The 27,014-nt window shown below is 36.8% G+C and overlaps 1 protein-coding gene across 2 annotated transcripts in view; it reads right to left on the bottom strand.

Annotated features, from left to right (window-relative positions):
* The window catches only part of RIMKLB (ribosomal modification protein rimK like family member B), a 68,871-nt gene that overhangs the window by 39,243 nt on the left and 2,614 nt on the right, over positions 1–27,014 (bottom strand). Inside the window, exons 2-3 of one of the 2 annotated variants that reach the window (XM_020994288.2) lie at positions 26,777–26,866; positions 17,062–17,289 (exon numbers count right to left, since the gene is read on the bottom strand). In XM_020994288.2, the coding sequence (XP_020849947.1) occupies positions 17,062–17,236 (175 nt within the window). In that variant the 5' untranslated portion in view covers positions 17,237–17,289; positions 26,777–26,866. The remainder of the gene's footprint in view (positions 1–17,061; positions 17,290–26,776; positions 26,867–27,014) is intronic. The other variant, XM_020994291.2, reaches the window with a different exon arrangement.

Consider the following 27,014-nt stretch of genomic DNA (forward strand, 5'->3'; position numbering starts at 1 on the left):
ATTGATCCACTTTCTTTTCTAATAAATGTTCTTAATGTCTTAACATGGCAATTCTTGCACATATCATGAGTAGCAAGCTTTGGCCTGCATACATCCACTATTCAATTCAACAAAACTTAAAGTGTCTCCTATGTGCAAAGTATTAGATGCTAGAGACACAAGACAAGAACAGCTCTTGCCCTCAAGTGACTTATGTTTTTCCACTGACCTTTGTGTCACTTGCAATTTTGATTTGCCTAAATGGTACTCTGATTCAAAACTGTATGCTGGGGCAGCTAGGTGACACAGTGGATACAGCACTGGCCCGGGAGTCAGGAGAATTTTAGCTCAAATACCACCTCAGACATTTACTATCTATATGATCCTGCGTAAGTCACTTAACCCTGATTGCCTCAAAAAAACCAGACTGAAACAAAACAAAACTGAATGCCAACACAGGAGAAGACTGGTGTTAAAGATACACATTTGTAGCAGTCAGCAGTTTAATGTTCACTAAAAATATTGGCTTAATACACTCTCCACATATACACACATCTAAACATGTAAAATTATGTCAACAGGTTGCCTGTCTAATGACAAGTCATGGTCTGATCAAATTACCTGAAATAATAAATCATAAATAAAAACTACCAGACAATCCCACTTTATGATTCTATATTATTGCCTTCTTCCCTTCCTCCCAACCCTGGTACACCTCAACAAGCTTGAATGTCCAAAAGAAAAGTAATCAACCAGCCCTTTAGTCCAGCTCACATAAGGATTAGCTGAAGGAACTGGACACAAACCTTAAAAGACTGAGCAAACACGGTAACTTCCTTCATGGAAGGATGTGCCAAATGAATGTCTGATGCAAATGTGAAGGATACTTTCACCTACCACACCAGGATTTTTCATCAAATAAGCCCAGAATGTGCTTCAAAGCTCAGAGGCAGAGTTATGTGTTAGGACACATCCTTCACATGCCTGCAGACAGCCCCTTTGTTTGAAAATTTGAAAACTTCACAGAGCTCATGATAAGAAAGAGACCTATGTTGCCTTGAATGATATTGGTGAGCATGTCTAGTTACTGCAGGCTATGGGCTTGGCCACCTTCAGAATAATCACCCACATGCTAAAATGTAAAAATGTCAGTTTAGCAGTAATGAAAGAAAGAGATATTAGGATACAATGGGGGGTGGGGTGAGGTGGGAATGAGACTAGAAAGGATCTTTTGAGGTTGTAGTTTGTTCTACTGAGTCAAATATTTTTAAGTATACATGACTAGGACATAACGCAATAAATTGGCTTAATGCATAATTAGCAAACTCCACCAAACTGAATCAAAGAGGAATATGTCAAATATAAAGTAATTAAAATCATAGCAAAGGAATATGGGAAACATCTCCAAAGAAGGACCATAGATTTAGAGGTTTTTGTTATTCTAAATTGGAGATGACTGGGGGGCGGAGCCAAGACTGCAGAGTAAAAGCAGTGACTTGCTTGAGCTGTCCCCCCAACCCCTCCAAATACTCATAAAAAATGGCTCTAAACAAATTCTAAAGCAGCAGAACCCACAAAAAGACAGAGTGAAACAAATTTCCAGCCCAAGACAGCCTGGATGGTTGATTGGAAAGGTATATCACACTGAGCGGGGAGAGGAATGCAGTTTGGCATGGGTATGCAGGCAAACTAGGCCTCGTGAACCTGGAGCAGCCCTCAGAAGACTGAATCGGGGGCAGCTGTGGTGGTTTCCAGACTTCTCAACCCACAAACGTCAAAGACAACTTAGAAGGTCAGTGAGAAAAGTCTGACTGCAGTAAGAGCGAAGTGCAGTCCCAGGGCAGTGACTGCTTCCAGAGCTTCTGGCCCACAGACTGAGGGGGAATCGGATGGCTGGTCAGAGAGGGATTGCAGGGATCTCTTTGCTGATGCTAAGGCAGGATTCTCTTGGTGTGCTCATCCTTGGATCTGGGTCACAGTTCTAGGTGGCAGTCCTGGGGTGAGGAGGAGCACTGGCGTGGTGGAGCTCGTAGTAGTGGTGAAGAAGAAATCTTCCTCACAGTTCCAAGGCAGAAAACAGTGCTTGTGGTCACTCACAGATCAGAGCACAGGCCAGGAAAGGAGTAAATACCTCACCCTTGATCATAGCACCTTGGAAGAACTGAAAATTTACAAGTCCCTACAATTATCTCTGAAAACAGCTGCACAAAACCCCTAAGCTTGGGACAGCACATTCTCCACACTGGAACAGACCTCTACCTTAACAAAGAGTTTATAACTCAAGTAATTGGCTGGGATCATGAGCAAGCAACACAAAAAGAATCAGACCATGAATCTTACTTTGGTGACAAAGAAGATCAAAACATACAACCAGAAGAAGACAACAAAGCCAAAGCTCCTACATCCAAAGCCTCCAAGAAAAATATGAATTGGTTCCAGGCCATGGAAGAGCTCAAAAAGGATTTTGAGAAGCAAGTAAGAGAAGTAGGGGAAAAACTGACAGTGATGCAAGAAAATCATGAAAAACAAGTCAATGGCTTGCTAAACGAGACCCCACCCCCAAAATACTGAAGAAAATAACACCTTAAAATATAGCCTAACCCAAATGGCAAAAGAGGTCCAAAAAGCCAATGAGGAGAAGAATGCCTTCAAAAGCAAAACTGGCCAAATGGAAAAGGAAGTCTAAAAGCTTACTGAAGAAAATACTTCCTTAAAAATTAGAATGGAGCAACTGGAAGATAGTGACTTTGAGAAAGCAAGACACTGTAAAACAAATTCAAAAGAATGAAAAAATAGAAAACAATGTGAAATATCTCACTGGAAAAACTGACCTGGAAAAAAAATCCAGGAGAGATCATTTTAAAATCACTGGACTATCTGAAAGCCATGATCAAAAACAGAGCCTAGACATCATCTTTCAACAAATTATCAAGGAAAACTGCCCTCATATTTTAGAACCAGAGGGCAAAACAGAAATTGAAAGAATCCACCGATCACTTCCTGAAAGAGATCCCCAAAGGAAAACTCCTAGGAATATTATAGCCAAATTCCAGAGTTCCCAGGTCACGGAGAAAATATTACAAGCTGCCAGAAGGAAACAATTCAAGTACTGTGGAAACACAATCAGGATAACACAAGATTTAGCAGCTTCTACATAAAGGAACCACAGGGCATGGAATATAATATTCCGGAGGGCAAAGGAGATGGGATTACAATCAAGAATCACCTATCCAGCAAAACTGAGTATAATCCTTCAGGGGAAAAAAATGGATTTTCAGTGAAATAGAGGACTTTCAAGCATTCTTGATATAAAGAGCAGAGCTGAATAGAAAATCTGACTTTCAAATACAAGACTCAAGTGAAACATGGAGAGGTAAACAGAAAAGAGAAATCATAAGACTTATTAAGGTTGAGCATGGAAAGATAACATTTGTTTCCTACATAGAAAGATAATATTTGTAACTCATGAGATCTTTGTCAGTCTTAGGGTAGTTGGAGGGAAAAAATTATATGTATATAGATAAATAAAGGGCACAGGGTGAGTTGAAGATGAAGGGGTGATATCTGGAGAATAAAAGTAAGGAATGAGACAGGATTATACTGGGAGAAAGAGAAAGGGAGAGGTAGAACGGGGTAAATTATCTCATGAAAAACAGAAAAGAAAAAGCTCTTACAGTGGAGAGGAAACTGGGGAAGGTGAGAGGGAATGAGTGAATCTTATTCTCATAGAATTTGGCTTAAGGAGGGAATAACATACCTGTCTTACCCTACAAGAAAACGGGGAGAAGGGGACGAGAGAAGGGGGATGATAGAGAGGAGGGCAGATTGGGAAAGGGGGTAATCAGAAGCAAACACTTCTGAGGAGGAACAGGGTCAAAAGAGAGAATAGAATAAATGGGGGGGGCAGGATAGGATTAAGGGAAATAGAGTTAATTTTTCACAACATGACTACTATGGAAGTGTTTTGCATAACTAAACCTGTATAACCTGTATCAAGTTGCTTGCCTTTTCAATGAGGGTAAGGTGGGGAGGGAGGGAGAAAATTTGAAACCCAAAGTTTTAAAATCACATGTTAAAAAAAATTGTTTTCATATGCAACTGGTAAATAAGAAATACAGGAAATGGGGTACAGAAATCTATCCTACCCTACAGGAAAACAGAAGGGGAAGAGGATAACAGAAGGGGGTAAGAGACAGAAGGGAGGGCAGATTAGGGGAAGGGGTATTCAGAATGCATGCCATCTTAGGGTAGGGGGAGGGACGAGATGGGGAGAAAATTTGGAACTCAAAATTTTGTGGAAGTGAATGTTGAAAACTAAAAAATAAATAAATTAAAAATTAAAAAAAATAAATTGGGGATGAGTAGATGGAGGGGCAGAGGCCCTTCACTACTGGGTTTCCTTCCCTACAGTTGTCTACCTTCTCCAATTATAGGTTTGGGTGACTATGATATTCTCTTCTCAAAGGGTGAGCAAGAGAAAAGGTCATACTGGATCACTTCTAAGCCACTAGCCAAAACTCAAAACAGAAACATAGGAGGTCAGTATTGTGACATAAAAGGACTGGTTGGAGTTGGAATGGGTTCTTTTCTTAGTCTTCCACTGTTACTTCAGGAGCTAAGTGGCAGCTATGCGACTCAGTGGACGGAATGCTGGACTTGGAGACTAAATCCCTGCCTCAGTTTTTTAACCAGCTTGTATGGCCCTGGGCAAGTCACTTAATCTTTCTAAGCCTCAATTTTCTTATCTGTGAAATGAGTGGATTGAACTCAATGGCATCTAACTTCCCTTGGTATATAACAAAGGGCTAGTACTACCTGAAATGGTTTTTAAAAATTAGATATTTTCCCATTTTGTATGAGGCATGAGGTTTGTAAAGCAAAGGATACCTCTCCACATTACTGTTTTAACACAATTCTCAAAATGCTACTAATCAAGGTAAGGTGAATTGAACATATAAACACTGGCAAAATAAAACAAAATTATACTTATTTATAGACAACATGATGGTTTATTTAGAAAACCACAGAGAATAAGTGAAAAAACTTGCAGTTTGGGAGAAATTAGGCTTAGAACAGCAACTTAAAATATATATAATGCCACATTATGCTCTAAATGAACTAAAATATAAAAGATAATAATGAAAGAAAATTCTAGATAAATGGTTAGGGTAAAAATTTATAACCAAGCAAGAAATAAAGAATATTGTAAAAGACAAAAACACCCTATCTTCATATATAAAATTGAAAAGCTTTTGACAAAAATCAACGCAGCTAGAATTAAGAGGTACTATAGCATGGTGAGGGAAAAAATCTCTGCATTAGATATGTAAGACCTGATGTCTAAAATATAGAGACACAAATGTAAGACCAAGAATCAGACAAGTGGTTAAAAGGAGATGAACAGTTTTTAAAAGAATTATAAATGGCCAATAATTATACAGAAAGATTGCTCCAAATCACAAAAAATAAGAAAAGTATTAATTAAAACATGGAATACCTTACAACCTTTAAAAGACAATTCTTTTGAAAATGGAATATAATACTTAATATACCTAGAACTGTGGGAAGATAGATTCTGAAATAATACCAACAGTAACAACAGATACCATGTATATAATGCCTACTATGTGCCAGGTACTGTGTTAAGTGCTTTACAAATATTTTATTGTTGTGATCCTCACAACAACTCTGGGAGGTAGATGCTATTATTCTCTCCATTTTACAGATGAGGAAACTGAGGCAAACTGAGTGACTTTCCCAGGGACATATGTCCACTGTGCAACCTAGATGCCTGAGCCTGAATGAGTAGTTTTTATTATCACTACAATCAGATTTATTTTTGTTTCTGAGGTGTCCAACAAGTCCACTCCCCATGAATGCTTTTATTTTTCTGTCTTTGCCTTCCATATTACTAGGATTATTTTAGCTCAGTTGACTAGAATACCCTGTTTTGGGGCAGATAGGTGGCACAGTGGATAGAGCACTAGCCTTCTGAACTCAGGAAGACCTGAGTTCAAATCTGGCCTCAGACCAAACACTTGACACTTACTAGCCGTGGACCCTGGGCAAGTCACTTAAACACAACTGCCTAACAAAAAAAATACCTTGTTTTATATTAATCTTGTGTTCAGAATCATGCGGTTTAGTCGCTTTCATTGTCTTGGTACTAGACAATGAGGCAGCTAGGTGGCGCAAGTGCAGAAGCTGAGAGCTGAATCTGGAATGTGGAAGAGTTCAGAAATGCCCTCAGACACTTAACTAGCTGTGTGAACCTGGACAAGTCACTTACACCCTATTTGTCTCAGTTTCCTCATCTACAAAATGAGGATAACAATAGCACCTACCTCCCAAAGTTGTGAGAATCAACTGAGATAATATTTGTAAGGTGCTCAGCATAGTGTCTGGCACACAGCATTACATAAGTAGATGTTATTAATATTTTTTACTCAAGGAAGGAAAATAAGGATTTGTTCTTGGTCCCACACTTCCATTTCTGGGAAATGTTTGGCTCTCTGCTTTTGACCTGGATTCAAATCTAGCCTCAGACACTTACCAGCTATGTGACCCTTAAGCAAGGGCAAGTCATTTAACCTCTTTGTCTCAGTTTCCTTAATTGTAAAATGGGGAAAATAACAGTACCTAGCTTGTAGGGTTGAGTATCAAATGAGGTAATATTTGTAAATTGCTTAGCAACGCACCTAGTTATCAGTATCTTAAAAAAACAACAAATATGAGCAATTCAGAGAAACCTGCAAAGATTTGTACAAAATGACATAGGGCTAAATAAGCAGAACAACAACAACATACAACTTTTAATATTGTAAACAAAAACAACACTAAAAGGCAACGAAACTGATTATGGGCCCAATCTTGGCCCCATAAAACTTATGATGAAACACTTCTCTCCTTTATATACAGAGATGGAGGAACATGGCTATGGAATGTTGTATATATCATCAGCACAACAGATTTGGTTACTTTGTCAGATGTTTCTTTAAATGATTGTTTTTGATACAGAGGAAAGTTCAGTATGGGACTTGGGGCTTGGGAGGTATTATAAGAGAAAAAGGTCTGTGGTGTAAAAAACAAGATAAAAATAAAAGTTAAAAAATTAACAAAACATTTTAAAAATCAGACAACACAGGTACTTACATTCTCTATGCTTCTTAGGATTAAATTTCTTTAAGAAATAATAGAATCCTTGTCTTTATTTTTGTCTAATTACCATTTTTCTGAGCTTGCTTTAAAGAGGTTATGCTGACACATGATTATCTTACACATTGTCTTTATGCTTTGTTCTAATTGGTACTTGCTTTGACCTTTGCTCTAACCAATTAATGATCAGACTGCACAAAAACGGCTGATTTGGAAACAACTTCTAGTCTGCCATTTCCTTTTTCATAAGAAAGTGTCAACTTCATTTTCTGGTGTGTATTTCATTGCTTGCCAGATATAGCATCTTCTAATCTTTTTCCTAAGAAAAGTTATCAGTAAGGAGGCTTCTGAAGAATCTATAAGCCTTTGGCCCCTTTCCTTTCTTAACCTCAAACCATATTTTCCAGCATGGTTTCCAATGTCTTCCCACATGTGCCTTTCATCGAAGTCACTGAGTGTCAAGACTTCATTAGCCTTGAGGAATCTTAGAAATTCTTCATATAATTTCTCTATTTTCTGCAAAAGATGGTAGCATTTGAGCTACAATTAATAGCATTCTACTTGCTCATTATAAACACTTTGAAATGAGAAAATCAAGACTCCTATAAAATTGTTTCTTTTGAGGATCATACAACCTGCCCCTTTACCTGTAACTTTTGTTCTATGTTTTTATGACATCAAAAACATTAATATCGATGCTGTCTGACATCTACTCATTGGTCTTTGAAGCACAAAAATGGCATATTATAAGAGTTAAAAAGAGTCTAAGAAATGTAATTCTAAGCAACAAGGAGCAAGCAGAGGAGTGAAGGTACAGGCACAAACGCCAAGGCAGAGACACACAGAGAGATTCAGGGGGTAAGGAAAGGGGAGGCGGCTGTCAGGCTCAGCTTGGTACTGCCATGGACCTCAGTTATTTAGAATCCAGAATATTTTGAGAATGGTACTTTCCAAGCGGGGAAGCTAGGTGGTGCAGTGGATATAGAGTGCCAGGTCTAGAATCAGGAAGACTATCTTCCTAAATTCAAATATGGCCTCAGACACTTACTAGCTGTGTGACCCTGGGCAAGTCACTTAACTTCAGTCTCTCTCAATTTCCTCATTTGTAAAACAAGGATTATAATAGACCCACCTCCCAGGGTTGTTGTGAAGACAAGAGTAAGATAATAACAATGTAGCACTTAGCATAGTGCCTAGCACATTACAGGTGCCTAATAAATGTTTAGCCCACTCCTAACACAATGGGGCCTACCAACCGTAATACGTTCAATCAGTACAGCAGTTCTAAAACTTTTGTCTCATTATCTCTTTATATTCTTAAAAATTAATGAAGATCCTATGTTTATCATACCTATCAATATTTGCTACATTATAAACAGATTTTTAAAATGCTTATTTTGAAATAATAATTATATGTTAACATAAATGAAATTTATGAAAAAAACTAATTTCCAAAAATAAAAAGTGAGAAGAATGGCATTGGTTTACATATTTTTGCAAATCTCTTTAATGTCTGAGTTAATAAAAGACAGCTGGACTCTCATATCTACTTCTGCATTCAATCTGTTGCAATATTTTTGGTTGAAGAATATGAAGAAAATCCAACTTCACACAAATATTTAGATGGAAATGGGAAGAGTATTTCAATAAGCAAATAACTTCTTGGTATTATTATGAAACAGTTCTGACCTCAATGACCCACTGAAAGGGTCTTGGGGACCACCAGGAGCCTGTAGACCACACTGGTTAGAAGGGAAATAGAGCTTTAAACATTGTAAAAGACAACGGTAGCAGAAACCTTTTTGCCATTGAAAGAAAAAAAATATTTACCTCATATCCACATCTTCTAGGATCCCAGCAGTCCATCAAGTATACACACTGTCAAGATCCTAAGATAATTGATTATCGACATTCCCCAGAACTCTGACAGATGGTGAGTTCAGATGATGTAGCTGTCACTGACCTTGTGACAGTTATCACAAAACCATCTAGTATACTCTTTATCTAAGAAGCAACCTATCACAAAATTTACACACACACACACACACACACACACACACACACACACACACACACACACATACACACACACAGAGGAAGTCATTCAGATAGCAAGAATCTCAAGACTTAGCCAATTCTCTTCCACTCAGTTCTACCATAGTAGTTTCTAAAGACCAACCCAGAGACCTGGTCTTTCTCTGGTTTTAAATATGCTTCTATAGTACCCTCAGAACAAATGTTATTACTCTAGGACTATTATCAGCAGTTGTTCCTTTCCTCTTCCTATGCAATGTTAGCAATCTTACAGCCAAGATCTTGGAGTTAACCCAAAATCAAAAATTGAAGAAACTGAGCTTTACATTTCCATCTCCCAAAGAAGAAAACAATGCTATTTACACATACAAAAAAATCAGCTATATGGAAATCTGTCATTTATACTAACTAGAACTTTAGCAGTATCATTAATAGAATGGTTATACTAGCAACTGTTCCTTGCATCATTTTTTCTTTTAAAACAAGCTAAAATGTGAGGAGTAAAGGGAAGATCAGTAGATTGGTGTAGAATGTTGTGATGGGTAGAAATAATATTTACAATAATTATCTAGGAAAAACATTGATATAACATTAAATTTTTTTCACTATAACTCAAAGGCTAGTTACATTATACACTCTTTTACTCTTAAGTATAATCCCCTTGTAATTTTTCTTATTTTTACCTAATTAATAAATAAGCATAGATAGTCAGCTATCTTTATGGTGAGAAACAGATTATTTCCAAATTCTGCAGCTCTCTGACTAAAGAAAAAATTCAACATCTGAGCTTTATCTGTGATGTTTTAAACTTTTAAATCACATTTTGTCTTTAAATCATTCTAAGTCAAACTTAAGTCCTTCACAGGTGTTCTTAACTGAAATGGTTAACTAAAAGTTCTACAGCCAGCTTGTAGCTCGTTGGGCTTGTTGAAGATGTCTGAGTATGTTTACAATTATAGTAGGGGTCAATTCAGACATTATTACACTATTATATTGCTATTAGAAAAAAATAGGGTCTTTTAAAAACATAATGACTGATTCTAACAAATCTGACCTCTCCAATAAAATAAATCTCCAACAGTACTTTAATTATTTATACAAAAATTTTAAAAGTATAATTCACCAGGTGATGTTGTCATCCAGTTGTATCCAATTCTTTGTGAACTCATTTGAGGCTGTCTTGGCAAAGATAGAGAGTAGTTTGCCATTTCCTTCTCCAGGTCATTTTTACTGAAGCAAACAGAATTAAGTGATTTGCAACAGGGTCACAATATGTGTTTGAAACTGCATTTGCCCCAGGTCACACAGCTAGTGAGTGACTGAGGCTAAATTTGAACTCAGGCCTGGTGCATTATTTACCTGTGGAGAGCTGAGCTAGGTGGCTCAGTAGATAAAGTACTGGGCCTGGAGTCAAGAAGACCTGAGTTCAAATCTGACCACAGACACTTATGATCCTGGGCAAGAAGTCACTTAACCTCTATTTGCCTTAATCCACTGGAGAAGGAAATGGCAAATCACTCTAGCATCTTTGTCAAGAAAACTCCACACACGGTATTGGGGTGATATAGTCCATAGGGTCACAAAGAGTAGGACACACTAAACAACTCAATATATGCAGTACTTAGAAAAATGAGGCCATAAGAAGGTCGGTCCCTCTTCTCCCCTTCTCTTCATCTCAAAATTATTTTTCCACTCACTCCCCACCTTTCTACCAGGTTCTGAAAAAATATGGGCCCTTTACCTTATCAAGGTCAACCCCTCTACATGTGTCCTTGATCCCATAGGCACTATCCTCAACAGACTTCACTCACCCCCTCTCTCTACCAAATCTTAAACCTGGTTTGTTCCTGTGCTTAAAAAAATCTTCACTAGACTCTATTATCCCCTCAAGCTATCCCTGTGATCTGGAAAATATGTGTAACATTTTGTCCCTCCCCTCATAGCAGAGAAAAGGTCTGAATTTTTTCTTTTTCTCTCTCTTTTTAAAAGCAATTGGGTTAAGTGACCTGCCCAGGGTCACATAGCCAGTAACTCAAGTGTTTGGTATGAGGCCGGATTTGAACTTAGGTCCTCCTGACTTCAGGGCTGGTGCTCTATCCACCGCACCACCTAGTTGCCCTCTTTCTTTTTCTCTTATGGGGTATTTACAGTACTTTGCTGCAAAATCTAAGTTTAATATTATACTGTACTATACATATATTTTATGCATATGAGTTTAACTTTTTTTGTGTCATCTGCTGGCCCTCGCATATCATCTGCAGCTTCTGCAAAACCCCCCCAAAATTTCCAATTAATTTTTTATGCCAAACTCTTAGAAAAATTTACCTCCACTTTCTCTCATTCATTCTCCAATTCTCTGTAATCTGGGTTCTGACTATAACTCAACTGAAATGGCTCTCTCCAAAATTACCAATCATCTCTTAAATGTCATATCTGATGAGGGTTTTTTTTGGCATCATCCTTTGTAACCTATCTGCTGCAATGGACAAGTGACCACCTCCTTTTGGAAAATCTTTCCTCTGAGCTTTAGGGACACTACTCTCTCTCTTGGCTCTCTCCTCCTACCTACTTCACTAATTCTCAGTCTTATTCGATGAATTATCATCTATGTCATGCCTACTCCTAGGTTCCCCACTCTTTTGCACATACTCTTGTCAACCTCATCAGCTGCCTTGCTTAATTATCTATAATTCATAAGAATAAGAGCCATGATAAATGGCCAAAGGACATGAAGAAGCAATACTCAAAGACATCCAAACTATCAAAAATCATTATGAAAAAGTGCTCTAAATCACTCAAAATTTCAAATTAAAGCAAATCTGAAACTCTACCTCATACCCATGAGATTGGCAAAGGTGACAAAAAAAGGAAGATAGCAAATACTGAAGGGGCTACGGGAAAACAGACACATTAATGCATTGTTGATAGAGTTGTGAACTGCTACTTCTACTTGACACTCTCATCTTCTGTAATAGTCTCTTTCTCATTTTCCTCTTTCTCTGTTCTTTCTTTATCTTGTTCATCAATTTTACTTTTTTAAATTATTTCTTTTTCCTTCTGCCAAGTATGGGACACCTAAAATAAATCTAGTCTTTCCTTGATCAATATTAACATGAGTCATTTTGTCAGAAGACTAAATTATTTACAATTTTTTATATGAGAAGGTTGCATGAGGAGAAGAGAGAACAATAAATTGTAAAGGAAACTTAGAAGGTCTGTGAAGGAGTCGTCCAAGGACTAAATGTGGGGAGAAATTTGATAAGATTAAGGAAAAATTGAAGTAAGAGAAAAACTAGAGATGAAGGAGGAAATGGGGTTAAAGCTGAAGGAAGAGCTATCCCTAGAAGGAAGAAAATTACTAGAAAGGAACCTCAAGAGGAAAAAAAGGGTCCAACTGAAGAAGAGAGGGACTCAAGCTGAAGACCAGAGAAGAAAAATACACTTTTCAAAAAAATCAAATTAAGATTCCAGAAGAAAATTGGTAAGACAAAAATCAGGCGGGTTTATAAGCTAACAATAAAATGTTAGTAAGAGGTATGTGTGGCTGTCAAGGTATTGTGTTGAGGACAGTGACAACTCCAGAGCTGAAGAATGCACAGGCAGTTTGTCATTGTGATTATCCCCAGGGAGATACTAGGAAGAAAACAAGAAAAGGCTCACAACATTGAATCCAGCAAATACAGAAAACAGTGCTTAGAATATACCATACTTTGATTTCTGACTCTGCCAAGCAAATCTAATGAATGCTTAAAGGGCAGGCTGGTCTCCATCCTAGAAGGGAAGGTAAAGAGGATAAAGGAACGTGTTCTGTTCTCCAGATTATCTGGAAAATGAAGAGTTTGTTTAAAAGAAGAAGTGAGGGTAAAAACAAAGAAAAAAAGGATCCAAAAAGGGAGAAGAATCCTGACTTGTGTCAAAAACATAAAGTATAGAAGAATGTCACAAAAAGGAGAAAGATGAGAAGAACCATTGAATTAAATCAATCAACAAATACCCACTATGTAGTAGGAGCAAGGGAAAAATGAAGACAAAGAATAAAATGGTCACTGCCTCTAAGAAGGTTACATTTTACTAGGGGAGGCAATACGTGCTACCTAAATACATAATATAAAAGGGAACTGGAGGACAGGGCAGCTGTGAGGATCAACAAAAGTTTTCGTGTAAATGTGACTTGAGCTTTATTTTGAAGGAACCAATATATTCATTCTAAAGGTACAACTGAGGAAGTGCATTACAGGTACAGGGAACAGCCAGTGCAAAGCACAAAGAGGAAAAATGGAGTGAAGAAGAACAAAAAGATCAGTATGTGAACTGCAGAGTATAAAAATAAGAGTAATGTATTATAAGCTTGGAAAAGTAGATTGGGGCCATGTTGTAAAGGATATAAAAAACCAGAGAAGTTTTTATTTGACCATAAAAGCTTTTCTGGATGTTCACTATGAAAAAGAGAAGAGATATGGAACAAAAGCCTAAGGGGGGTGGCAGAGTTTAGTAAGGGTTTCTTAAAGAGAGTGGACAAATGAACATGTTTGTAGGCAACAGGAAGGAATCATTTGATAGGGAAAGATAGAAAGAAGGGATTATCATGGGGGCAGTTTGCTCAAGTACACAGGAGAGAGTGGAATCACATTTTAGCAAGGATGTCGATTAAATGGAAGCCATCTAGAGATGAGAAATCAGGATCATGAAGGATGATGAGATTATGTCATAAGGGTCAATAGAAGAGACTGGAGATGTTTAGCCTGAGAAAGTAACGATGAAGAAGGGAGGGAGGGAGAATGGGACAAAATAGCCAATTTCAAATTTCTCAATTTCGATTTTGCAGAATGAGAATTAGGCTTGTTTGGGGCGGGGGGCCTAGGATTGTCAAACTCTGGAGTACTAGAAACAATAGGAAGATCAAAAGAGAAAGCAGGTCAGCAACTTACAGATTACAAAGAAATCATTATGATCTATATTCTAACAGAGAAGAAAAAAATGGTTACTTGTGCAGGAACCATTTCTGAATTAGCTGTACACATACGGTTTGATCATCAACTTAGAGTAAATATTAAAATCCATACCTAACCACAATAAAACTGAGAAAAAGATATTGCTTAATTTTGAGACAACTCCATTCTGACCTATTTAAACAATAGGTCAATGCCAAAAATGGGATAGATTTTTAAAAATATTGACAGATAAGGATGCAATGGAAGCCAAGAGCAACACTGGTTTTAGAACATAAACTGATTTTGTTAAATGAATTAAACATAATAGGCCACACTACTAAAAAAAATTAGAGGAGAAAAAAGTTTGTCTTCTACATTTACAGTTGGGTAAGAATGCACAACTAGTCAAGAGATAAAACAACAGACAATTTTGATTATAAACAATTAAAAGGCTTTTACACAAATAGAATCAATTAAACTAGATAAATATGAATAGGGAAAAAAATCTTTGTATCAAACATCTAAAATCTGTAGAAGGAATTGATGTAAATTTAAAAAGAATAAGTTACTCTTCAACTGCTCTAAACTGTTAAAGATAGAAATAGATATTGGAGGGCAGCTAGGTGGCACAGTGGATAGAGCTCTGGTCTTGAAGTCAGGAGGATGTGAGTTCAAATTCAGTCACAGACACATGACATTTACTAGCTGTGTGACCCTGGGCAAGTCACTTAACCATGACTGCCTCACCAAAAAAAAAGGAAATAGATATTGGAGGGAATGTAGGATGAACACATTAATTACTTGTCCAGTCTTTTTGGAAAACAACCTAAAATTATTCAAAAACAGCTAACAAACTGTTTATACTCTTTGATCCTACACTTCCACGTCTGAGTTTATACCCCAAGGGCTGAAAATTCCTATTATACACAAAAATATTGATATCAGCACTATTTGTAACATAACAAAAAGCTAAGAGATGACAAATACAAAGAATTACAAAAAATGTGGCAAGACTTATAAGAGATGATGCAGAAAGGAAAAAAAGCTGATAAAAAACCCCAACAAAACACATGGCTACAGTGGTATAAATAAAGACAATGCTAAAAAACAGAATTCAGGTCAAACAAACTTGTTAATGTTGGTTCCAAATGACTGGGCTTAAAACACACTTCCTTTCGTTTAAAAAATGGTAAGTTATATAAAGGCAGAAAGTAACATATATACTGTTGGTCACAGTAGTTAGAGAAAATGCTTTTGCTTAACTCTTTCTAATGACAAGGTACAAGTGAGACTATTTATTGGGATGTAATCAATGTTAAAATGTATCAACAAAAATAAAAATATTTAAAGAACTAGCTTATAAAATCTTATGAAGATGGTCATAATTTTCTATCATGAGTACTTCATAAGACAGTGAGAAGTAATAAAAATTTTTTTCTAAGTTAGAGAAAAGCTTGTTTATATTCTTCAAGGAATCTTAGATAATTTATATATAGGTAAGAGGTACTTTGTTGAAAAAGAGCTAGTAAAGTTGTTCTTTGCTACCAAATCAAATGTTTTTCATATTTAACATACAATAAGTACAGAGGGATCTTGCATTCTTGAGCTCTTTCAACTAAATGTGAAATGATAACCATTTGTTCCACTGTTGAATATGTCTTGTGAAAGGCAATTGCAAAGTTCTTTCGATGATATCAAACTTTCCATTTTAATAACAATACCAGTGTTGTTATATGACAATGAGTCATTTAATATAATAGTCTACAAAGAAAAGTAAATTAACACCTATGTTTTAAAAGTATTCTCAAAAATGTTCATTTGCATATCATTAATTCTCAATAGTGTTTCTCTTCCTATTTTACATGTGAGAACTGAATCATAAATTCCCATTGGGAGTCTAAAATCATAAAGCAAATAAGTGGCCTGGAAAATATCTTAAGTCTCCTAAGTCCTTATCCTGTGTCCTGGCCACTAAACTAAGGGTTTTATGAAAACCAATCAGAAATTCCAAATCCATTTGGTCACCACACAGTACTCCCTATCTAAGTGAAACCCTCCAAGTTAGTAATAAGGCCAAAGAAGTCACATCTTGGTAAAGCAGAGTCTACTCAAACGCCACTGGTAAGGACTGACTTACGGGGTAAAGCATAAGGATGTGAAACTGTCCCATATGCCCTCTCCTTTTATAGAGCAAAGATAAGGGTGATCTAGCAAAGCATGCTTATAAGTCAACTAAAGGCATTCATGATTACTCATGGGAAATAAATGTGACAATATTAAAAGATAAAGATTTTTTGGGGGGTGAAGTAATCAGGGTTAAGTGACTTGTCCAGGGTCACATATCTAGGAACTGTCAAGTGTCTGAGGCCAGATTTGAATTTAGGTCTTCCTGACTGCAGGACCGGTGCTCTATCCACTGCACCACCTAGCCATGCCAAGATAAAGATCTCTACACAAGCAGATTTTACTCAGCTCTGGAACTATTTGACAATTTTATCAAAAGGAGACAATCAAAAACACCCTGCAGAATATTCACTAAAGCAAAACACAGGAGAAATGAAAAGAAACTAGTATACTAGGTTAGAATTCCTCTGAAATTATCAGATAGAGATCTAATTTTTACATCTCCATTAGACTCCTTTAAAGAGACCTGTTTCAAAGGTCTAAGAGACTTAACCATAAGGAAACCTGAAAGTTTTTTTTAAGTCTTCCTGTTACATTTAGTTTTTGAAAATGGTGAATAATCCTTAAGACTTACTCTACCACAAAGGAAACAAAAATCATATCACTTGAAGTAGAGACAGCACTGGCCCTGAATTCAGGAGTACCTGAGTTCAAATCCAGCCTCAGACTAAACACTTGACACTAGCTGTGTGATCCTGGGCAAGTCACTTAACCCCAATTGCCTAAAATCAATCAATCAATCACTCAAATCACTTCCTTCCGTTAGGCATATTCTTACCCAAATTCCCTTGCTCAACCGTTAACACAACTTCATCCATCACCACAGCTCTGAAGTCTAGTTCCTCCTCACAACATTTAGCCTTTAAAGCTCGCAGGATCTCCTGTTGGGGATAGTCTTCTCTGATTCGACGATCTGTCAAGAACCACAATCTGGCAGCAACAGAGCTACACATCTTGTTTTGGTCTTCCTCCTTCTGAATTATTTTCTCTCTAAAATATGCTTTACCTAGAGAAAGAAAAAAACATATAAACAAATCAAGAACTCAAAAAGGAGTTTCTTTATACATACAAATAGTGTTTTGATGATCACAGCTATACAAATATTTAAGAATTTTTCTATCACCATAAAGATAAGAAAATATAGTAACAGCAGCTGGCAACGTCTTCTTAAGAATAACTACTAATTCTTCATTCATGGCTAGGAGTCCCATCAAAAGCATAAATACAGAGGGTTAACTTTGACAAATATAAGACACACCTAATCATCAGGGATAAGAGAAAGAAAAGGAGATCAGGTGAAAATGTGAAAGGATTTTAAGATATGATGAAATTAGAGAACTCACACAGAATTTTTTCAGTCATGAAAGATGAAAAGTCTTCAGATGAGGATGAGGGGGCAATGACAGAGGCTCAAGAGAAGAGAAGTTTCAGTCAATCAAAAAAGAGTAGAAGTGCTGAAACAATGACGGCCCATAGAGAATAGATAACATGATAACATAAGCCCATACTGAACTCAGCTGGCATAGTTATAACTTCCTCCTATAGCTCTGAAAGAACAGAAAAGGTAAAAGATGGGGATGACACAGGGATAAATATTTACCCCCCCCAAAAAAAAGGTGCATGACGAACTAGCAAAGGAAATGAAGTAGTAATAAAATAAATAGGAAGAATACTAGTAAAAGCAAAGTTAGAAAATCAAAGGAAGAATATTGCTAAATTGAATTAAAATGAGAAATTCTGGCTAATATGGCTGCCTGAAGAGAAGTAAACTGCACAGATCCCACATATTTATTTAGTTTGTTTGTTTTTTGGTTAGGCAGTGGGGTTAAGTGATTTGCCCAGGGTCACACAGCTAGTAAGTGTTGTGTCTAAGACTGGATTTGAACTCAGGTCCTCCTGAATCCAGGGCCAGGGCTCTATCCACTGCACCACCTAGCTGCCCCTCACATACTTTTTTTAAAAAAATCTGAAATTGGCACTAGACTAAATAATGATATTGAAATGAAAAACTATAGTATGTGACTTCTTCCACCCAGAACCACAGAAAAAAAAGTCAGCCATATGCCCAAGAGCAATAGGAAAGGGAGGTCATTAGCATAGCTAACATGAAGACAGAAAATAAACCAGTAGCCTTCCAGTAAAAACAGTCAGGATAGAGACATATGAAGCTTGTAGGGGTCTATATTTGGAGGCAGCAAGAGTAGAAGGCTCACCTAAAATTCCAGGATGGTCAGAATCCCAGAATTGGGACCTCTGAAAGCTATCAGGAATGACAACAACCAGTATAGGATATCTACAGAATAGTATATCCTTGACCAGAAGAGTCCAGGTACTCAGGGCTCCAAGGTCCCTACTACTCTGGCCTGAGATGTCACAGAGTCCTAAAAACCTACTCTGGACCTCATAGGTCCAAGGAAGACTAACTCCAGAAATTGAAGGTGAGCACGGGAACGCAGATTCTTATGAATAAAGGCACTATCCAATCAAAAAGAGCAGCAGGAGGTAGTGCCTAGCCACAAAGCCCCAATTTACGAACTGAAGTTGGATGAACTTAACCAGTATAAAAAAAATTATTGCTCTAGTGATACCCAAAAATTCAGCCTAGAAGAGGAAAGTAAGCAGAAACAAAAAGGAAAAATAGTTTTGCTACAAACTACGGGAATACTTAAGAAATAAAGTAAGAGGCAGCTACACGGAGCAGTGGAGAGAGCACCGGCCCGGGAGTCAGGCTGACCTGAGTTCAAATCTGGTCTCAGAAACTCACTAGCTGTGGGATCCTGGGCAAAGTCACTTAACCCTGAATGCCTCACCAAAAAATAAATAAAAATAAAGCAAGAGATAAAAATGAAATAACAACTCTGGAGGAAATTAGTGAAAGAAAAAGTAGATTAGAAGAAAAAGTATTAAAAACCTTAGCCCAAACAGGAAATCTCTGAAAATTAACACATACTAAAGAGAAATCAGTACCTGTGAGGCAGCAAGAAATAATGGAACAAAATCAAAATTATGAAAAAAAAGGTAAAATCTGATATAAAAAAACAAATGAACTGAAAGAAAGGTCAAAAGAAATCATTTTCCTCACCTATAAAATGAGGAGGTTGAACTAGATGCCTCTGAGGTCCCTTCTAGGTCTAAATTAATGATTTCACAATACTATGAAGAAATATTCCCAATCACCCTCCCACTCCTGTGGAATGTTACTTCTGAGGGAAAGAGATCTCATCCAATCCCAGGGAGAACACAAAATAGACTCTAAAAGTTGGGAGAAGGGCACAACATCAATGGAGTAAGGGTAATTCTGAGAGAAAGAGACTGGCAATAAGTATGTTTTCACCAATGATATAACAGAAAAAAAATTACAGAATGACTAAAACAAAAGCTTACTGAGGAGAAATTCGCAAGCATTTTTAAAAAATCCATCTCAGTGGCCAAGTACTTCGCAACAAAGGAAAATTAATCAGAATATCCCTGGGAGAGTTAAGATAGTATAATAAATTCTGTGAAGCCACTTGAAATGAAAAAGGAGCAACTTGAAGAACCTCTAGAATGGTCCAGAAGAACAATCAAAGACATTAGGAAAGACATAAAAGAAGGTAGAGTTCTTTAGGAAGAAATGAACAAATCTAACCAGACAGATACCAAAAAGTTAGAACAAAAGGCAGAGATTATTGTGGGGCAGGGGTGAAAGGGAGTATGAGGAAGAAAGTTAAGACACTTCATAAGATTACCAGATTTCAAACTTTATTACAGAGCAGTAGTTATCAAAACTACTGGTACTGATTAAAAATAGAAAAGTAAATCAATTGAACAGGCTGGACAAGCAAGAAACAAAAATAATTGAAAACTGAGCATTGTCAATTAATGGTGGATGCCCCAGTCAAGTCATTTACTCTTTCTGGGACTTTTTTCAATTGTAAAACAGAGATGGGAAAACCGGAAAGGATTAGACTATTATCTTAATGTGCCACAGTAAGTTTAAAATGGATATGTGACATTAATATAAAAATTCACACCACAAAGTTTAGCAGAGCAAGATCAGGTACCTTTCACAATTGTGGCTACCAGGAGAATTAATCACCAAAATCAAGGGCTTTTTTTTTTTTCCAATCCTCATCCTTCATGACCTCTCTGTAGTATCTGGCACTGTTGACTACCCTTTCCTCTTGAATACCCTCTCCTCTCTGGGTTTTTGATACTGATCTTTCTTGGCTGTCTTCCTATCTGTCTCACTGTTCCTTTTCTGGATCATCATCCATATCCCACCCCCTAACTGTAGATGTATTGGGAAGTCTGTTCCTGAGCCCTCTTCTCTCTACACTCTTAGTGACCTCACTGGTTGCCATGGATTCAATTACCATCTCTATTCAGGTGACTCACAGATCTATATATCCAACTCTAGTCTTTCTCCTGAGCTCTAGTCCCACATCACCAAAAAGTCTATCGGTTATTTCAAGCTAGACATCTCATAGGCATCTTCAAAACAGAACAAGTTTCCTATTGTGGTCAAGGAAAACACCACCCTTACAGCTTTAGTCATTCTTAAATTTTCAACCTACACAGCCATTTAGTGGATCAAATCTTGTCAATTCTATCTCAACAAAATCTTTTCCATCTGTCCCTTTTCTTCCACTCACAGTTACCACCATTGTTCAGGCCTTTATCACCTCTCACACAGATTATTTCAATAGCCTCTTAATCAGTTCCTCTGCCTTAGGTTCTCACCTTTTCAATTCACTCTACACAGCTGCCAAAGCTACATCCCTAAAACAGAGGTCTGATCTTGTCACTCTACTATTCAATAAACTCTAGTCTTCCTTATTGTCTCTGTACAAATACAAACTCCTCTATTTAGCCTTAACTCACATTGGTCCCTTTCATACAATCTGTGCCTAGATAAACTGGCTTTCTTGCTGTTCCTCATACAAATTCTATCCCCCTCTATGCCTCTGAACTTTCTCCATGCCTGTAATGAACTCTCTTCTTACCTCTGCCTCTTAAAATCATTAGCTTCCTTCAGATGCAATCTCCTATATGCGGTCCCTCCAACAGCTAGAGTACTCTGCCCTCTAAGAGGCTGGCTCATTTCTTTCGCATAATTTTGAGTATATTTCCACACTGAATTGTAAGCTCCCTGAAGGCAGGAACTACTTTTGCTTTCCTTTATATTCCCCTGCATTTATCAAGGTGCCTGACATAGTAGGCACTTAATAAATGCTTGCTGAGTGAAAAGCATGAACAATGAAAAAGCATTTGTCTTAATATCTGTCAAACACAAACTCTGGAAATAAAATACAAAAGTAAAGGCAGACCATGAGCTTAAGAGATTACATTCTAATATGGAGCAATCACAAACATAGGAGAGTTGTGATCAGTGAGGGGCACTTGGTGTGGAGAACTACACGGCTTGTTAGTGGAGGCATAAGCCAGCAAAGACTAACAGTGTCTTCTAGTAGCACCAGTAATTTTTGGTCATAGTTTTGAAAGTGAAGACCAGGGACAAGAAAAGGGAAACTCCCCCAAGGCAGAAGTTGAGGAGATAAAAAAGTTAAACCTCTGAAATAGGTTCTCTGGTCAAGATCAAAAAGTGGTTAGTGAGAAGATAACAGGGGAGTGAGGACTACTGGTAAGGAGGGCATAAAGTTCTACTCTCAAACCTCTGGGTATTCTGACAGGAGGCAAATTGCCAATTTTTAAAAAAAATTCTTTATGGGATACTTTTCTCTAGTAGACCCAAACCAACCCTCAGAAAAGAACCTTATAGTACAAGTGCAACCTTGCTCTGATGTCTTCTATTTTGACTTCCAAGAAAACAGATCATAAAAGATAAAGACAATTGACACTACATAAAACTTGAAAACCTTTTAAAAATTAAGTCAACTACAACAGAATTAGAAAAACAGTAGGGTGGTAATAAAATATTTGCATCAAACATCATGGATGTTTATTATCCAAAATATACAAGAGAGACAAATATGATACCAAGAATGGCCAAAGCATATAAAGCAGTTTTTAAAAGAATTGCAAACTATAAATGACTACATGAAAACATACTCCAAAGTATCAATAGTTTGATTAATTCACATTACAAATGAGTTTTTACTCCTTTCATGAAAAATGAAAAATGTTGGTGGGATAGTGGGAATAAAGACACTGATATGCTGTTGGTGGAGCTTTGAAGTGATTACAATAATGATTCTTGATATTAATATAAATTATGCAAGAAAAGTGACTAATTTATTCACACCCTTTGACCTGTCAATACCATTACTGGGAATATAACCCAAGGAAATCAAAGATGAAAAAAGATTTCACACATACCAAAATCTTCATAGAACCACTATAATAGGTAGCAAAGAACAAAAACTGATGGCAGTGTCTGTCAAATGTGGGATATTTTTTAAAACCATAATGTGAATATAACAGAACATTACTGGGAAGTAAGAAATAACAAATTGAGGAATTAAAAACACTGAGAAACATAGTAAGAGCTGTATGAACTGATACAGAAGGAAATAAGCAGAACCAAAAGAATAACAACCTCACAGTTTCATCCTGATAAAGAGGTGGGGAACTACTAGGATAGACTAGTTTGTCAGAAGACAGTCATGGTATTGAACGTTACCACTTAATTGTTTTTCTTTGTCTCAAGGAGTTTGTGTGTATGTGTGTGGGTGTGAGTGCGCGCACGGGCGTGTGTATCTCCACGATCTAAACAACATAGCTGTTGATATATTTTCTCATTTCGTAACTGGCACCATGAAAGCCAGAGAATAAAGTTTCTTAGGCCAGAAACACCCCCGCACCCCACCAGCTAGCAGGGTGCAATGGAAAGAGTTCTAGATTTGAAGAAACAACTAAGATTTGAAGATGGGCTCTGCTTGCTAGCTCCTTGTACTAACCTCGGGTAAATCAGTTAACCTTCGGGGTCCTAACATTCCACGTCTGGAAAATGAATGAGTTGGCCTAAAAGATCTTTATGGTCCATTCGTGTTGGAATATATGATATGCCCAATAAGAGACTTTCCCAAAAGCTGGGTGTGTGTGCATGCGTGTTTATCTCCATGGTCTTCAAGGAAGTGTGAAATAAGTAGGGCCAATGTTCAAAAGGAATCAATAGAACATTTTTTTTAAAAGGTTCCTCAATTTAAGACACAGAACTAGGCCTAGGTTCCCAATAGGAGGTCAAAGTAGAAAACAGGAAGATAAAGATAACATCAAGGGAAAGCCAGATCAAAGAAAACTATTGACACCCGGGCTTACAAGTTCTACCAAGTAGAGAAGTGAGATTTTTACAACAGGGATCGTAGAAGTTTTAAAAAGACATATGTTTTCTCTTTAACAATATTTTCATCATTACTGTAACTTCTTTTACATTAGAAATATTTTTAAGAATATCAAGACACTTGAAGAAATACTGATTAACATCAATCCTCCTCTTCTGCATAATTAATAGGTGCTTTTTACAATACATACCCTTACAACACAACCCATTAATGCCTAGGAAAATCAACAGTAAATACTTGATCTTTTACATAGGAGGTCAAGCAGCATTTTCAAAGTCAAAAGCTACTCACAGAAAGGACTAAAAAATGTAAGACAACTAACCCTCAAAATAGTCTGAAGTACAAAAGCAAGGGGGAAATGAAATCTAAGTTTTCTGAGTGCAGACATTTATTCATTTTTATTTCTGCACTCCCAGAGCCTAGTAGTCTTTCACAGAGCAGACTTTTGATAAACCATTTCTTAATTTTCTATAATCATTTAAGGACACAAAAACATCATTCATGGCCAAAAATTTTTGTGCATTCCCATTTGAGGAATAAACAGGTGATATTTCCTAGTGAATTCAGTAACTACAAATCCCCCAAATAGGCTGGATTGCATAAAACAAATCAACTAATGCAAAGTTTCTGCCTCTAAATATGGACTGAAATTTAAGATGTTTTCAACCACTTAGTGATGAATGTTTGGTGCAAAGAAACTTTCTCTGTTATATGGTAAAGTTTGGAACATATTCCTGGAGCTGTAACTGCTAACAAACTAGAAGTGCTCAATAAAAATTACACTATACATGGCCCTGCCCTTTAAGCTGGATAGCTATTCTGTTGATGCCCAGGGTTTTATAGAATACTACTAATTTAATCATGTCAAAGGAATAAGATGACAACTAAAGACCAGGAAGCATAAGGAAAGAAATCCAAGGCTGCTGTGGGCAAATGAATAATTTGGCAAAATACAGTCTGGCTTTCCGATAAAGCATCAAAATCTGAAATGCTGCCAAAGGTGAAACACCAGTGTAATAAGAACGTATGCAGTTTGATCTGGTGTAGCAACTCCCACATTCCCATTTTCAGTTCAACTCCACAAACATCTATTAGGAGTCTACTAAGTTCAAAATACTTTTTTAAATGCTAAACAATATATTAAAGATAATACTAGTTACAATAACAGCCAGTATGGAGACTTTCAGTAATATAATATACATAAAATTCATAAACATAAAATTTATCATACAAATATGAAGTACTATATTCTTTCTAAACAATTCCAATGAATCTTTAACAGAAAAATTACAAGAAAGGTAATGTTCCATAGTGGGTAAAAAAATCAGCTTCATAATTAGAAAGACTTAGGTTCAAGTCCAGCCTCTAAAAAAGTCAGCTACCTGATCCTGGTTAATTCAGTGCCCCAGATGACTGTCTCTAAGACAGAAGAGGTGTCATTCTGGACTGGTAAAAGGAGCTTCCTAACTTGTACTTCTGGATACCAATAAAATCAGATCTAAACTCTATACCCCCATGAAAAATAACATGAAAGGCAATATGCTAAACACTGGAGATACAAAGACAAAAATTTAAAGGCCATGCTCTCAAAAAGCTTATGTTGGGGGTGGGGACAGAAAAGGCTGTATACAACTAAGGAAATACAAAGTATATATAAAGTAATTTCCTTAACTTGAGGGAATCAGAAGTAGCACCTGAGCTGTGCCCTGTAGATAGTATCTTAAAAACCATTTCAAAGATAGATTTACTACTTAGGGAGGAAGACCTCAGGAATGAAATTGAGGGGCAAAAATATGGAAGAAAAAGAAAAATACCAACAGTTTTGCAAAGATGATAATTTTGGATCAAAACATTATTTTTGTCAACATGCTTAGGTGAAATATGGGATACTTTTGGGAGAAAAGTACAGTCCTAACAAGTAAACATGTACTTCAATAGATCTTTATATTACGAACAACAGTCAATAAGGATATGGTACTCAACTGTGATATCAACTCACCCAAACTCTGGCTGAATAAAAGCTACAGGGTAGTTGGCTCAGTTAAGAAAGAAAATGCATTAATTATAATTAATAATTTTTTAAAGTCTATTCCAAAATTTTGAAACCAGGAAAAGAAATGTATGTTCCCTTAAGGTCCACATATGGCTTTGCCAATTATCAGTGACATCTAAGAGAGTTTTTTTTGTCCTTTAATTTCTCTTTTAAGGTCTGAAGAAGCTAAATGAAATGGCAATCCTAGAAAATGAAAGATGTAAACAGCCATAGTTTTGGTGAGGAAAAAAAATTTTATACACACACACACACACACACACACACACACAGGTTCTGAGCAGACCTATGACCTATAAATCAGGTTAAAGAGGGGCAATATAGATTTGTGATGTCCTATATTCTTTCTTGGGCAGCTAGGTGTCAAAACTGATAGATTACCAGGCCTGAGTTAAGAAGACTCATCTTCCTGAATTCAAATCTGGCCTCAAAACACTTACTAGCTGTGTGACCCTGGGCAAATTACTTAACTCCGTTTGCCTCAATTCCTCATCTGTAAAATGAGCTGAAGAAAATGGGAAACCACTCCAGTATCTTTGCCAAGAAAACCCCAAATGGGTTCACAAAGAGTTGGGACATGACTGAAAAACCACTGAACATCAACTTTTTCTTTAACAATCTTAATAAGAAAAATTCATAATTACAAAATAGGCCTCTAATCTCAAAAACCCATAACCAATCTGTCTCCTCTATTTTTCTTAGATAACTAGAAAAAAAACCCCAGGATTTGGAGTCAGAGGACCTGGGTTCAAATTCCAACTCTGCTACCTACTGTAGAGATGATCTTAGGTAAGTCACTTAACTTTTAAAGGGCTCTTAAGGCCCTGCCAACTCTAAATCTAAGATCTTACAATCTTTAGCTCCTTCAGAAGGAAGTAAACTTTGTTTTAATGTATTGGGTAAAAGGTGTGTATAGATAAAAACCTGTTCTTTGCATTCCTCTTCACCATAAGAAACAAAATACTTCAATTGTTCTTATTAATCTCCTCAAATGATTTCAGATGAGTAATACCATAAATTTCAGCAACTATCTTCTAGTGGTCTGACAATCTTCCAAAATCCTTTATAAAATGACTTGTCATATTCAAAGTACCTTTCTAAATTCTCATCACTAAAGCTTCCCAGGAAGTTATCAGTAAGTAACACAGAATATAACATACCTTCCTTTATGCTTCTCTCACACTTCACATTGTGTATTCAGAAGTTCTACCTCTACCAGTTTTCACAGATTAGATCTTTATGCTTGATCCCTAGGGTCAAATGATACAATCAACTCGAAGCTTCCCAAACAGTGTGACAACTCTCTGTTTTGTTCCATTCTGTTCCCCTCCCCCATCCCTTTCTTGTAAGCAAGTCTTTCTTTCAGCTGGGGGGGAGGGGAAATATTTAGATGAATGA

Source organism: Phascolarctos cinereus, unplaced genomic scaffold, assembly GCF_003287225.1.
Source record: "Phascolarctos cinereus isolate Bilbo 61053 unplaced genomic scaffold, phaCin_HiC Scaffold_1;HRSCAF=81, whole genome shotgun sequence".
Lineage (NCBI taxonomy): Eukaryota > Metazoa > Chordata > Mammalia > Diprotodontia > Phascolarctidae > Phascolarctos > Phascolarctos cinereus.